We start from the raw sequence: 14,417 nt of genomic DNA on the forward strand, positions 1-14,417 counted from the left end.
GGCTGTCTGCGCCGGAGCAGCAGCAGCAGCAGTGGAAGTCGTGAGCGGGGTGTGAGTGTGTGTTTGTATGTGTGTGTGTGTGTATGTGAGAGAGAGTGTGTGTGTGTGTCAGCAGAAGATTTCTGAAGATGCTGGAGAGGTAGACAGTCTGACGGGATGGCCGGAATCATTAAAAAGCAGATCCTGAAGCATCTGTCCAGGTAGTATGCAGTTTGAATGTCATGTTTTGATTCATCAGTGTCAGTGTTTTGACGGGACTCAGTCTCACAGCTAACACACAAACGTGTGCTCAGTGTGTAGCAGTACCTGTAGTCTATATTTGAGTATAGTCTATAGTCTATATCTATATAAATGTGCAGTTGGGGTCAGTTAGCTGACAGGCTAATAGGCTGCAGCATCAGTGCTGGTGCTGTGCTCAAACAACACAACTGACCTACACATACAGACAAACACTGGGCCTGAGAGAGAGAGAGAGAGAGAGAGAGAGAGAGAGAGAGAGAGAGAGAGAGAGAGAGAGAGAGAGAGAGAGAGAGAGAGAGAGAGAGAGAGAGAGAGAGAGAGAGAGAGAGGAGAGAGAGAGAGAGAGAGAGAGAGAGAGAGAGAGAGATAGAGAGAGAGAGAGATAGAGAGAGAGAGAGATAGAGAGAGAGAGGAGAGAGAGAGAGAGTGAGAGAGAGAGAGAGAGAGAGAGAGAGAGAGTGAGTGAGTGAGAGAGAGAGAGAGTGAGTAGTGGCATATTAAACATGTCAGGCTTGGGAAGAGACTGTGATATGCCCATAGTTTAAGCAGAATTATTCAACAGAGATTTGAACTATTTTTGCCTTTGGTTATTGTTGATTTGCTCCTTGGATATAGTTGTGAGCTGGTAAATGGATGTTTGTAGATTTGAGTCCTGTAAAGGCTGACCTTGATTAAGACACTTAACCTCAGGTGACTACAGAGTGACCGCGAGTTTGTAAAGATGTTGGTCATCCTGGAAGATTATTCATATCAAGCATATCCTACCAATCCAATTCCAGCCATTTCCTTTTAATTTTAGGGGTAGCTGATGGTATATTTGTTTGACAGAAGTTTGTAGCAAATGACATTGATAGTATTTATTAAAGGGATAGTTCACCAAAAAATGATTAACTCATCCTCAAGTCATCCTAGGTGTATATGACATTCTTCTTTTCAGACGAATACAATCAGAGTTATATTAAAAAATGTCCTGGCTAATCCAAGCTTTATAATGGGAGCCCAAAATTTGAAGCCTAAAAAAGTGCATCCATCCATTATAAAAGTGCTCCACACGGCTCCAGGGGTTAATAAAGGCAGTCTGAAGCGTATCGATGGGTTTGTGTGAGAAAAATATCCATATTTAAAACTTTATAAAGTAAAATATCTAGCTTTCGGCAGAGTAACGCCCGATGCCATACGTCAGTTACGCTTTCTTCATAAGTTGAATACGGAAGGCGGTCCGCAGGAAGCTAGATATTTTACTTGATTTACTAAGGTTTACCCTCGTCAATTTGCTGGTGTTTGCGCCATTACTTATCAGCCAAAAAGAGCGTGTCTTAAATCAGGTGCTAATTTGCGCTGCTCTACCATTGAACTTTCCACTCACTCCTGCGCTTTTATGGGATTGTTAGTCACTTTAAATCTGCTATAATGACGATATTCTGGGATAAATGACTCCCATTTCATGTCCACGCAAGAAGAGCACCATTTCTCGTTCTTCAGAAGCCTGGAAGTCCTGTACTCCAGTGTTTTGGCTCTTATTTCCCAGCAGGCTCTCTGTGGGTGTCAAAGCACATGCTAGTTCCTGCTGTTCTTCGTCACGGCTGAAGCTCTGCCAGCTCTCCCTCATTCAGCTCAGCCTCTTCTTGGTTCACTGTGTCCGCTCACAGCTAGGCATCATGTCTTTATGCTTGTTTGACATGCTCACATTCCCGGACCTTCTCCTTAGTAGTGTTTACTATTACTAGTGCTCATACTGACTGAGGGGTAGGGATTTCAGCAGACCCCTATCCCATCGCTGACACGTAAATCATTATAAAACATATAGAGTAAATGATTCTTCAAATGAAGGAGATGAGATGTGCTGTTACCCGTTCACACCAAGCACATTGACTATAACAATAACGATAAAGAAATTGTTTTCAAATTTGTTATAAAAGTTTGCAGAGTCCACACCACAACTATAATGATAACAGAACAGAGAGAGATATAGTTAAAATCACTTTCAGAATGTTTTTTTTCCCAGCCATTTGTCAGCCAATCAGAATCCGTCCTGCTTTAAGAGATTGAGCATTTAAAGCGGCAGACGACAAAACTAATATAGTTCGTTATAGTTATTGTTCTTGCTCCTTAATTGATAGGACGCCGGATCTGCGTCATATTCTTGCGCATGCGTTGTGGAGGCACACACGGAAGACAAGAACAAGTTGGATAAAGGTGTTATTTTGATTTTTTTTTTGCGCACAAAAACTATTGTCGTCGCATCGTAAAATTATTGTAGAGTCACTGTGGTGAGATGGACTTTGTAATGACGTTTTAAGTGCCTTTTATGGGTCTTGGGAGTGTAAATGTACTGAATGCCAATGGAGGCCTATCTGAAGCCTTTCTCAGCCATCAGCTTTCAACAAAAATATCTTCATTTGTGTTCCGAATATGAACGGAGGTCTTACGGGTGTCCAACGACATGAGGGTGAGTAATTAATGACAGAATTTTCATTTTTGGGTAAACTAACCCTTTAAGGGCCTTGGCCAAGTGATAGCATGTGACTCGCTCCATCTTGGGATTGAACCAGCAACATATGGTTATCAGGCCATGAACAAAATCAGCTTCAAGCAGTTATACACATTTAAAATATACAGTCTTGATCTTCCCGGAAAACTGAACAAACTATTGATGACTCACTTTGCGCTCAGTCCAATCAAATCTCTCTAAATTGAGAATGTCTCTCCCTCTAATACCACCTTCAACCGATTAGCAAATCATGGCTTGTGATTGTGTCATAAAGTAAAGGCCATTGGCTATTTAAAAATAGCCAGTTAGAAATGTCAACCTAGGAAGGACAGTCGCCTTGTCAAACCATTTCCAGGGTTTTTTTAACCATTACACCCCAAGGCTTTGATGTCGCAGTCACACAGAAACGTTCCTTTTATCACACTGGGCTTTTTGTCATCAAGTTTGCATGATTTCCCCCCGCCCTGAGATGGAAGGATTTAGTGAAAGGAGTATTTATAATCTAGTCTTGCGTGATGTGTCGCTGCGGTCTCTACTTCACAGAACGCTGAACACACATTACTCGTCTACAGTCATCAGCCTGACATGCTAGTTTTCACACTGTTTGTTAAGGTCTGTGGGAGAGGTTACAGGGGAAACTTCAGTAGCGTAAGAAAAGAGGAATGTATAATGAACATATAATATGAACAGATAGATGTGATTCAGCCCTTGTACCCATTTAAGTGGGCTTTTATATATTTCTGGGCTGTGCCAGCGTCTGAAAACGCATACTCTATTGAGTAGGTACTTATTTTGCGATCATAAAAAAGTATGTTCTATATAGTTTGAATATGAGTTTGAGAATGAGTTATCATTTTCACATCCAGCAGCACGTTGTTTAAATAGCAAATGCACTCGTGCCGATTTGTTTGCCCATGCGCTGGTCTGAAAACCAGGTGTGTTCAGGCGCATTGTTGGCGTGTTGCTCTTTTGAGGAACTGAAAATGACCGTTGACCAACAAAAACCGGGTCTAAAGTGAATATCGCAGTATTTTTTGTATTATTTAAAGTGTGCGTTTATAATATGCGTAATTTAGTAATATATACACACACACACAGGGATGCGCAGCAGCAGCACACAAAAATAAAAGGATTACAATGTAAAAGATTATTATCGTGTACATCAAGATTAAAATGCCTATACATGTCATAATGGACAGTCATTGCATGTGTGTATTGCCACGATTGGTTAAATAAGTAGCTTATTTCATTCGTCATTACTGCAAATAGGTCATTCTGATACATGTCATTAAACTGACTCCTCAGGTTGAAGGTGTCTATACTCCGCCATGTAAATAGCAAATCAGTCATAATGGCTTTTAAAGGGAATGGGAGATGAGACTCTTATTGGTTTATTGCGCGTTATGCCCAAAACACTCCCATGACTCATTAACTAGGTACAACCCATTTGACGCGTTGACTGTTTTTTCCGTTGTTAAACTAACAAAAGTGGATTCGGACACACCCTAAGTGCACCTGTGCCATGCGCTTCAGACCGTTAAAATAGGGCCCTAAGTGACAAAAGTGCATACGATTGATGCTTTACTATCCCATGAGGCCACGGGAGAGGGTTCACAAATGGCAGTGAAGCGCCACAACTGATGCTGGTAGGTCACATGATAATGACAACATGGCAGATGTAGTCATTGACAAGTCCCCCCCAATAATTAGAAATGTCCAAATTGTCCCCCCCAATATTTGAAATTTTTGCACTGCTCTGCTGCACTTCATTATGCAGTGCTTTGTATGTGTCTGTTAGGATGACAGGGTTTAAAAGTTACATTTTAGTCTGGTTTGCCTCAGTGGTCTAACAGACGAGCGCGTCAATCTAACGTATCGCTTAATGCCATTGCGGAGAAGGACTCTATTCTTTCCGGTGAAATCACAAAACAAAATGCACACAAACGTGTCCCTGCTCTTAATATACAATCATTAGTGAACATTCTACCACCGGACCACTGGGGAATTCAAAATGTTAACAGCGGATCTATGTATTTATTCACTCATGCGAAGAATCTAAGGACTAATAATACAGTATATTTGATGCAAATTAATGCAAATATTGTTTGCAAATAATAGTCCCAAACGGATTATTTCCCAACTAGAATTAGACCTATAATTTCGTTCACTGTTCTGTTTCTTTAGCTTTATAAAAATAAAAAAATTGCCCCCCCCCCCCATGTTCAAGACGTGGTTACGACCTTGGAAGTAAGTCTGGATTACATTTATACACATTCACATTATGTGGAACAAAGAAAAATATTTTATTTTTGGGTCAAATGTCCCTTTAAGAAATATAAATACAGTAATACAGAAATATGATGAGCATATGTCCATATATTGTACATAAACACTAAATACAAAAAGGGTTTTGGGTAACACTTTATTTTAGGGTTCAATTCTCACTATTATTAACTAGTTGCATATTACTAGGATATTGGCTGTTTACTTATAAAGCACATATTAATGTCTTATTCTGCATGATCATATTCTACACCCCTTTATCCTACCCAATACCCAACAAAACCAAAACTACCTGATAACTATTAATAAGCAGTGAATTATTGAGGCAAAAGTCGTAGTTAATAGTGAATACGTGTTCCCCATACTAAAGTGTTTCCAGGTGTTTGTGTTTTTTGCTGTCACCCAGCCCTACTTTGAAGCGACTACCCCTCTCAGAAGAAGAGAAAGGCGAAGAATGAGATAAACACAGTCCCGTCACACCTGGCGGCTGCACTCTCAGGAGACAGCAGAGAGATGCCGAGTTTCCAGGCGTCAGGCTGTTGTTTGTCCCATAGTCCTTTCTGTCCTCACTGCTTTATGTCAACTGAGTCATTCTGACTAGAAAACCCTTTCAACGTCTTCTACGACTCTTCTTCTACAACCTATTCTACTGCATTTATACTGTCTTCCCCTCCTCTTATTTCATTTAAAGCTACACTGTGTGATATTTTCCCCCATCTAGTGGTGAAAATGTATATGACCATCCAAGGAATATTAGTTTCTGTTCCTCTCAATTCCGATTTCGTTTTAACTCCTACGGTGGCCGATTTAGTCCAAGATTAACATGGCTTCCAGTTCGACCTCGTCCACATTCGACACGGTGCCATCGAGTGTTAAAACACGAAAGGCGAAGCTTGAATTTACGGGTATGTCCCTCTTTGGCTAATGTACTTTCAAGATGGAGGGGCAACATGGCGACCTGCATTCGAACCCCTCACCCGTATGTATTTTCAATGGCATATTATAAACTTACGAGAATACTTTATTACTTGAAAGAAGTAAATATACATTAATGAGCACATATATTTTTGAAAGAACTAAGTGTTTTTAGCTAAGAATAAACTAAAAAAGTTACACAGTGTAGCTTTAAAATCAGTGTTATTTTAGGGGCCGTTTGCACAACACCTTCTCAACTAAAAACTGAAACTGTTTTATGCGTTTTGTGCATCGTTTTAGGGGCCTGAATATGCTAACTTTTGAAAACTGGTTTCAAAGTGCAAGTATTTGAAAACGATACCGATGTAAACCGTCTCTGTGTAAACGGTGACGTCACGCACATGTGTATTACGTGTTATAGGAGCGTAGTGTTTCTTTACAGAGGGACATCGCCACCTACTGGCCTGTCTTGATAATACCCTGTCGTGCCTCCCTCCCTCAACTCAAACATGATAATCACAGCTCTTACAGCTGCTTGTGAAGGTATGTTTCAACAGGTAAATGTTGCTGCTTTCATGTGTTTTGGAGACGCTCTGAAGGGACGGTGGGATCTCATGCTTTCAAAGCTAGCCTCTCTGAAAATTGCCTACCCTTGCTTTAATTGCACCATGTTGAAATGTGACTGAAGTGGTGTGGTAATATTGTAGGCCAGTATTTCCCTCTCATTGGTCTTCTGAAGGCTGGGTAAATCTTTGAAGTCTTTGAACAGATGGAGATTTCCTATTCAAATGCATGAAACACTTCAGTCTTCTGAAGCGGCCACACTGTGCTCTGCGTTTATAGTGACTGTGCTGGTTTCATCTTGGGCTGGCGGACCGCAGTGCTGTGGAGTGAATATTAGATTTGCCCCGTGTGCTTGTGTCTGTGATCTCAGCAGGTTTTGAGGGCACTCAGGGCAGGGGTTAGAAACGCTCCCGTGGGCTTAAAGCAGTCTTACTGCAGGCCTGTTGTAATCTTATTACCCGCAGTCAATGACTGTCTTTGTGATGGCGGTTTCAGCTCAGACATCATTAGCATAAAATATAACAGTGTCAAAAGTGACTGAATGGGGAATGAGATGGAAATGGCATGGAGACCAAGACTGTTACAGGAATATGAGTTTTATATGTTCCCATGACCTAAAATGTTATTGGCTATTAAGTTTTGTCATAAACATAATTTATAACAAATATAACCATAATGATATTTATGAATTAATTTATTACATTTGGGTCAATAACATGACATGCATATTTTTGTGTCCAATTGCATTATTCACTTTATTCTATAAAGCGTATTTGGTTTTAATAAATTTTCAGTACATTCAAATAATAAATGTTAAACCCCCAGAATGTCAGGTGGCGCAACTGTCCACACAAATAAACAGACTATTTACAGAAAATACTATATGTATTTGGTTGTACCACCTGACCAAAAAAAGTCCAAAAATTAATTTAAACACTTTGAAGTGTTATTTATAAATTGAGACGCATTGTTCCTGGCTCAGAAATATGCATTATATCAATTTTGAAAAGATAAAAAAAAAAAAAACATTTTTTGAAGCTTTATTTGCCACTGACCCATTTGTAAAATAATTTATACAAATATTTAATTCATATATAAAAAATATAGAATTAATTTAAAATATATAATAAAAAATGTTTTATTACTTGTTTGAAATTGTTCTCCAATTATTAAAATTCGTTCCTGGAAGAAAACTCAAGACTACAATGGAGGCGTTTCAGGGAGTTTTGTTGCTCGCTTTGGGTAAATACACTGTACAAAATTATAAACACTTTTTGTTTTTGCCCCCATTTTTCATGAGCTGAACTCAAAGATCTAAGACTTTTTCTATGTACACAAAAGGCCTATTTCTCTCAAATATTGTCTAAATGTGTGTTAGTGAGCACTTCTCCTTTGCTGAGATAATCCATCCTCTTCACAGGTGTGGCTTATCAAGATGCTGATTAGACAGCATGATTATTGCACAGGTGTGCCTTAGGCTGGCCACAATAAAAGGCCACTCGAAAATGTGCAGTTTTACTGTATTGGGGGGGTCTGAAAACCAGTCAGTATCTGGTGTGACCACCATTTGCCTCACGCAGTGCAACACATCTCCTTCACACAGAGTTGATCATCAGGTTGGATTGTTGGTCCACTCCTCTTCAATGGCTGTGTGAAGTTGCTGGATATTGGCAGGAACTGGAACAGTTCTGTCGTATACGCCGATCCAGAGCATCCCAAACATGCTCAATGGGTGAAAGGTCCGGTGAGTATGCTGGCCATGCAAGAACTGGGATGTTTTCAGCTTCCAGGAATTGTGTACAGATCCTTGGGGATCATGGGGCCGTGCATTATCATGCTGCAACATGAGGTGATGGTCGTGGATGAATGGCACAACAATGGGCCTCAGGATCTCGTCACGGTATCTCTGTGCCATCAAAATGCCATCAATAAAATGCACCTGTGTTTGTGTCTATAACATACGCCTGCCCATACCATAACCCCACCGCCACCATGGGCCACTCAATCCACTCTTTCAGCAAACCGCTCATCCACACGACGTCATACACGCTGTCTGCCATCTGCCCTGTACAGTGAAAACCGGGATTCATCCGTGAAGAGAACACCTCTCCAAAGTGCCAGACGCCATCGAATGTGAGCATTTGCCCACTCACGTCGGTTACGACGACGAACTGCAGTCAGGTCGAGACCCCGATGAGGACGACGAGCATGCAGATGACGGTTTCTGACAGTTTGTGCAGAAATTCTTTGGATATGCAAACCGATTGTTGCAGCAGCTGTCCGGGTGGCTGCTCTCAGACGATCTTGGAGGTGAAGATGCTGGATGTGGAGGTCCTGGGCTGGTGTGGAGTGGTTACACGTGGTCTGCGGTTGTGAGGCCGGTTGAAACGCCTTTGGAGATGGCTTATGGTAGAGAAATTAACATTCAATTCACGGGCAACAGCTCTGGTGGACATTCCTGCAGTCAGCATGCCAAGTGCACGCTCCCTCAAAACTTGCGACATCTGTGGCATTGTGCTGTGTGATAAAACTGCACATTTTCGAGTGGCCTTTTATTGTGGCCAGCCTAAGGCACACCTGTGCAATAATCATGCTGTCTAATCAGCATCTTGATATGCCACACATGTGAGGTGGATGGATTATCTTGGCAAAGGAGAAGTGCTCACTAACACACATTTAGACAGATTTGTGAACAATACCTGAGAGAAATAGGCCTTTTGTGTACATAGAAAAGTCCGTAGAAGTCAATTCACGAGTTCTGACTCTGATCTGTGTGCTTTCTTCTCAATAAAAAAATAAACACGCAACAAAAATGACAGCACTGAGCAAATGGCAGTTAAGAAAGCATCTGCTTATCATATGAACGTGGAAATATTTGCACGGGCCCTTCATTTTGGCTCTCCAGTCATGTCCCGTCACTTTGGCAAGCTGTTTCGAACTCCAGAAGCAAAATTCGCTTTGGCCTGATTTTGTTTGAAATGACGTCACGCCAAATGACGCTGTTTTTCAATTTCACTTTAAATATCTGGCCTTTAAAGGAAATTGAACATGTAAAAAAGCATAATAGGAGCTCTTTAAATTCAACTTGAAAATGGTGTAAAAGTCTTTCAAAACCTTGTGAAGTTGACATGAGTTCTAAAAACTTGGTGCATGTTTTAAACAGAACAATTTTTCCTTTTATTTATGATGGACACTTACTGACTCATAACTCTTAAACCATCTAACCAATCAGTGCTTGCTTTCGTCTTCTTGTGTAGGTTCACTAAGAACCTCTCCCCAGATAAGATCAACCTAAGCACGCTGAAGGGAGAGGGTCAGCTGTCCAACCTGGAGCTGGATGAGGAGGTGCTGCAGAACATGCTGGATCTGCCCACCTGGCTGGCCGTCACCCGCGTCTACTGCAACAAGGCTGCTATACGGGTAGGATGGAGAAAAACTGGAGCAATTATCGTTAAGCTGTAGCGCACAAGAGGAAACTGTCATGAATAACATTACAGCTTGGAGAACTGTAGTAAAATGTGTGTGTTTTTTCCCATGTCAGATACAATGGACGAAGTTGAAGACCAGTCCCATATGTTTGGTGAGAATCTCCCCACCAGCGTGTTTCCTCTCTTACGTCATGTTTCTTCTCTCAGTCACATTCTGTCATCCCCATGTTTATCACATGATCTCCTTTTCACTTCTGCAAAAGTACCCTTTTGTGGTTCACTCAAATGTTACAGCATCTGGTAATGTGGGTCCAGTAGAGCGTATTTCAGGGGTTTTAGAGTTGAAACAAGCCAATCATATCAGAGATTAATTGCAAAACCATAGCAGTTGATTTGAAGCAAAAACATATGCAAAATATGTGAGAATGAATGAACTACTCTAGCAATGATAAGGTTGAATAAGTCTGGGACTTTTTGTGTCTTTCTAACACTCATTATGCATTCAGATCCATTTTGACCTATGAGATACATAGTTGTTCCCCTACTTAAAACCTTGCAAATGAGCCAAGACTATCATTATACACATCATTTTTGTTTTAGATTTTTAAAAAGATATAAGCATAAAAAGTTAGCTTCTGAGGCCATTTTGAATTGGCTATTAAACAAGGCTGTAAACGTGATCTTATGCAAAAATATATGTATTTTTTTTAAATGTATGAGTTCAATTTGTCTCAAAATTACTACTGTAAAATATATTTATCCTCTTTTCCATATCTCACACACACTTTTGGCTCTGAATTGTGTTGAGAAACATATATATGCTCAACTATTAATGAACCATTGCAGCATGAATTGATCATCTGAAAATTTAATATAAATATAATTAGTTTAGGTTTTCTTGCATCTCAGTGATTTTCTGTAGTCCATGCAAAATGTAACCTTCTAATCTTTTTTTTTTTTTTTTTTTGCATTTTAATGAGAAATTATTAATCAGATACAGTATGGTTTTAGTTGAACAATATTACGTTATGCGTGTTATATAAGCTTATGTTTGGATGTATGCAGATTTTGAATCCATTTTGTGCATTAATGCTCTACCACTTCAACATCCCATACATTAGATCAACTAGTTAAAGTTAGCTAGCTTTACCTAGCATCCTAAAACTTTTCTCTAAAGATTTCTGGGATTGCTATGGCTTGAGAAGTGTAGAGCATTATTAAACTAATGACTGACAGTGCATCAGAAGTTCTGACCCATTGAATTCTGTCGGAATTCTGTTTCCTCTCCTTTTGCAGTTCCTGGATAAAGTAGAAGTTGAAATGAGAACCTGCGAGGAACCGCGGCCCCCAAACGGCCCTTCTCCAATTGCCATTACTGCAGGCCAAAGGTCAGAATGATCTGCCCTCTTCCTTTTAGTATAGAAATGCAAAGTGGTTTACAGATCATACAGAACGTGTTGAACCCTCCCTCCCTATGATGTCCTCTCAATCAATAATAATGAGCATAAATAACTTCCAGAGCTCTAGTTGTACCTGACTGCTGCAGATTCATTTCACCGTTAATAGTGTTAACTTAGAAACGCACATTGACATTTAGATTCATTAGTGGTACTTACTAAGTCAAGCATCAATACTGTTATTTATTCAAACTCTTAATGCCAAGTATTGGCAGAGTAAAACACATTGCACCATTTGTAATACAAACAAATGATTCCTCAAAAGGTTACCATAAATTAGATCCCATAAGCTATGAAGCGGGGACGGAGACAGAATATCATTAGAATATTCTTCATAATATCTGCAACAAGCCAGAATGTTCTGAAACCGCTAGGGTGCGTCTCAATTGGCTCCCTAGGTTGTGAATCAATATATTGTTTACATGAATTCGGGCACTGGGAAGGACCCTGACTCATTACAGATTGGGACACGACATGAGAACGTCCTCGTTGTACAACATCACTACTGGTATTTATGTACAACAGCAGCACTGATATATTTCTGATATCAGGGTTTGTTATTTAAAATGTATGATATGAACTTTACACATCCCTGCAACATTTCTGACGAAGATTTATTTTAAATGTTAGCTGGATTATGTTCTTTACCTGTCTAACAATGTATATTTATGTGAAAATATAATTAAAGCATTCCATACATTTAAAAAAAAAAAATGATCCCAAATAAATTTTTGAGCAAGTACATAACCAGTCAGTGTCCAAAACGATCTCCTTACCTTAGCAGGATTCACAACGGTAAGCTTGTAATAATGTGTTATAATTTGAGTGGTACTGGTAGCTTTCCGCAGGAAATTCGAGCTTCCGCTGTTTGTCTTTGCATCATTACGTCACGTCTGTATACATAAAGGAGTCTGGGCTAGTAGGCTATATCACGTGTTGGGATTCTGCAGGTGGCAGATCATTTATAGCCTTTTCTCACAGCAGCTGGAATGCAATTAAACTTGTCATTTTGATGGTGGATTGTAATCCAGAAAGTTCAAAATGTCAATCATCACGCTGAGGAGTCATGACAGCTTTAAAGAGTTAGTTCACCCAAAAATGAAAATTCTGTCATTAATGACTTCCCCTCATGTCGTTGGACACCCGTAAGACCTCCGTTCATCTTCGGAACACAAATGAAGATATTTTAGTGTAAATCTGATGGCTCTGAAAGGCCTCCATTGGCACAATGGCACGGTTCACTCTCAAGACCCTTAAAAGCTACTAAAGACGTCGTTACAAAGTCCATCTCACTACAGGGGTTCTACAATAACTTTATGAAGCGACGAGAATAGTTTTTGTGCACAAAAAAAATCAAAATCTTCCGTTTGTGCCTCTGGCGTGAACTCACGAATCATCGAGATGCATGCGCGAGAATATGACGTAGAGCCGAAAGCGAGGAGCTTTGTTTATAAGCAGAGGAAGACGCGCCATATCTAAGCTTTTGAATTCTACATTGATCGTGCTTTAGGTCTTGGCTAGTGGTCTAAATGGGGCTAAAGTGTGCATTTCCTGCATGCCCGAACTGCCGGTTCTACGTCATATTCTCACGCATGCGTCATGCTGCTTCGTGAGTTCACGTCAGAGGCCTAGACTGAAGACAAGAACTTGTGGAATAAAGTTATTTAGGCTTTTTTTTTGCGCACAAAAACGATTCTCGTCGATTCATAAAATTATTGTAGAACCACTGTAGTGAGATCGACTTTGTAACGACGTCTTAAGTACCTTTTATTGGTCTTGAGAAAGGAAATGTCATTGCTGCCAATGGAGGCCTTTTTGAACTAAGGTCTTACGGGTGTCGAACGACATGAGGGTAAGTAATTAATGACAGAATTTTCATTTTTGGGTGAACTAACCCTTTAAAGCATTTTTATTTTTTCACATCCATCGAGTCATTATGTATAGTGAGTTGGCTAATGTGATTTATGTTTCATTGTTCGGAACTTCTGTTAAGGTGAACATTGGTCCTCCCTGGTTTTCATAGTGCATTGTGGGTCTTTATAGTTCATTTCCAAAGCAACTTTTTTTAATTTTAAGTTGTTCATCTAAATATTTTATTTCAATTACTGAAAAATGTAGGTTTTAGTGAACAATAATTGAAGGTCAGATCCGGTCATTGTGTCTAACGGATGTTTGCGGTCTGTTTCTCGTTCTGCAGTGAGTACGGCTTCGCCGAGAAGGTTGTGGAAGGAATGTCTGTGATCATCAACTCCATCACAATTAAAGTTCAGGCCCGAGCGTTTCACGCCTCCTTCGAGCTCTGGCAGCTCCAGGGCTGCAGCCTCAATCCCAAATGGCAGAAGAGCGACCTTCGTAACACACGCATTACACACCCTAAGAGAGGAGAGGTACAGTACAGACGGTATTACCTGTTTTGAAAGTGCTATGTTAGAGTAAAACCAGGTATATGCCTCAGTGTATGTGTTGGGCTGTCATGGAACGCTGAACCCCTTCAAATTATCATGTCCGACACCTGCTGGAAGAAGCACTCTTGTTTAGCTTGAAGTGCAAAATTTGGGTTTTTATAGCATTAAAAGGGATTACTCAGAGGTGAAACCCAGGTTAAAACACCTTTCAGTATGAACTGTCATTTTATTCATTTTAAAGAGCAAGTGAATCATATGGTGAAAAATAGCATTGGTTACATAATCTAAAAGGGGACAAAAAGCAACACCGTCATAGTGCACAGATCAACACTTGTCAGATCAAAGTGTTTCTGCACTTCACTGTTCCTCTTTCACTTGCTTTTCTCCACTCACAGAAGCACATGCTCATGAGAAGTCCCCTCTTAATTACTTTTCCAGACCAGCATTAGGTAATGAAATCAGGCCAATCATTTTGATATATGGACTGAGTATTCGGGTTGCCAGATCTTCTAAATGAACCCATCCTGAGCTGTAATGCAGTTAAGATGGATGTTGCACTCACAGATGACCTCTCCTGCTTTCCTAATATAGAGCTGTGCTTTTGCTCATGCATCAGGGTTACGCCACCCACTGA

The 14,417-nt window shown here is 40.2% G+C and overlaps 1 protein-coding gene across 2 annotated transcripts in view; it reads left to right on the top strand.

Annotated features, from left to right (window-relative positions):
- bltp3a (bridge-like lipid transfer protein family member 3A) overlaps positions 1 to 14,417 on the top strand; it is a 37,208-nt gene continuing 22,791 nt past the window's right edge. The window contains exons 1-5 of one of the 2 annotated variants that reach the window (XM_079801803.1): positions 1 to 200; positions 9,751 to 9,913; positions 10,035 to 10,073; positions 11,218 to 11,309; positions 13,576 to 13,765. In XM_079801803.1, the coding sequence (XP_079657929.1) occupies positions 157 to 200; positions 9,751 to 9,913; positions 10,035 to 10,073; positions 11,218 to 11,309; positions 13,576 to 13,765 (528 nt within the window). In that variant the 5' untranslated portion in view covers positions 1 to 156. The remainder of the gene's footprint in view (positions 201 to 9,750; positions 9,914 to 10,034; positions 10,074 to 11,217; positions 11,310 to 13,575; positions 13,766 to 14,417) is intronic. The other variant, XM_079801802.1, reaches the window with a different exon arrangement.

The sequence above is a fragment of the Gobio gobio genome (assembly GCF_949357685.1).
Source record: "Gobio gobio genome assembly, chromosome: 21".
In the NCBI taxonomy this organism is placed as follows: Eukaryota; Metazoa; Chordata; class Actinopteri; order Cypriniformes; family Gobionidae; genus Gobio; species Gobio gobio.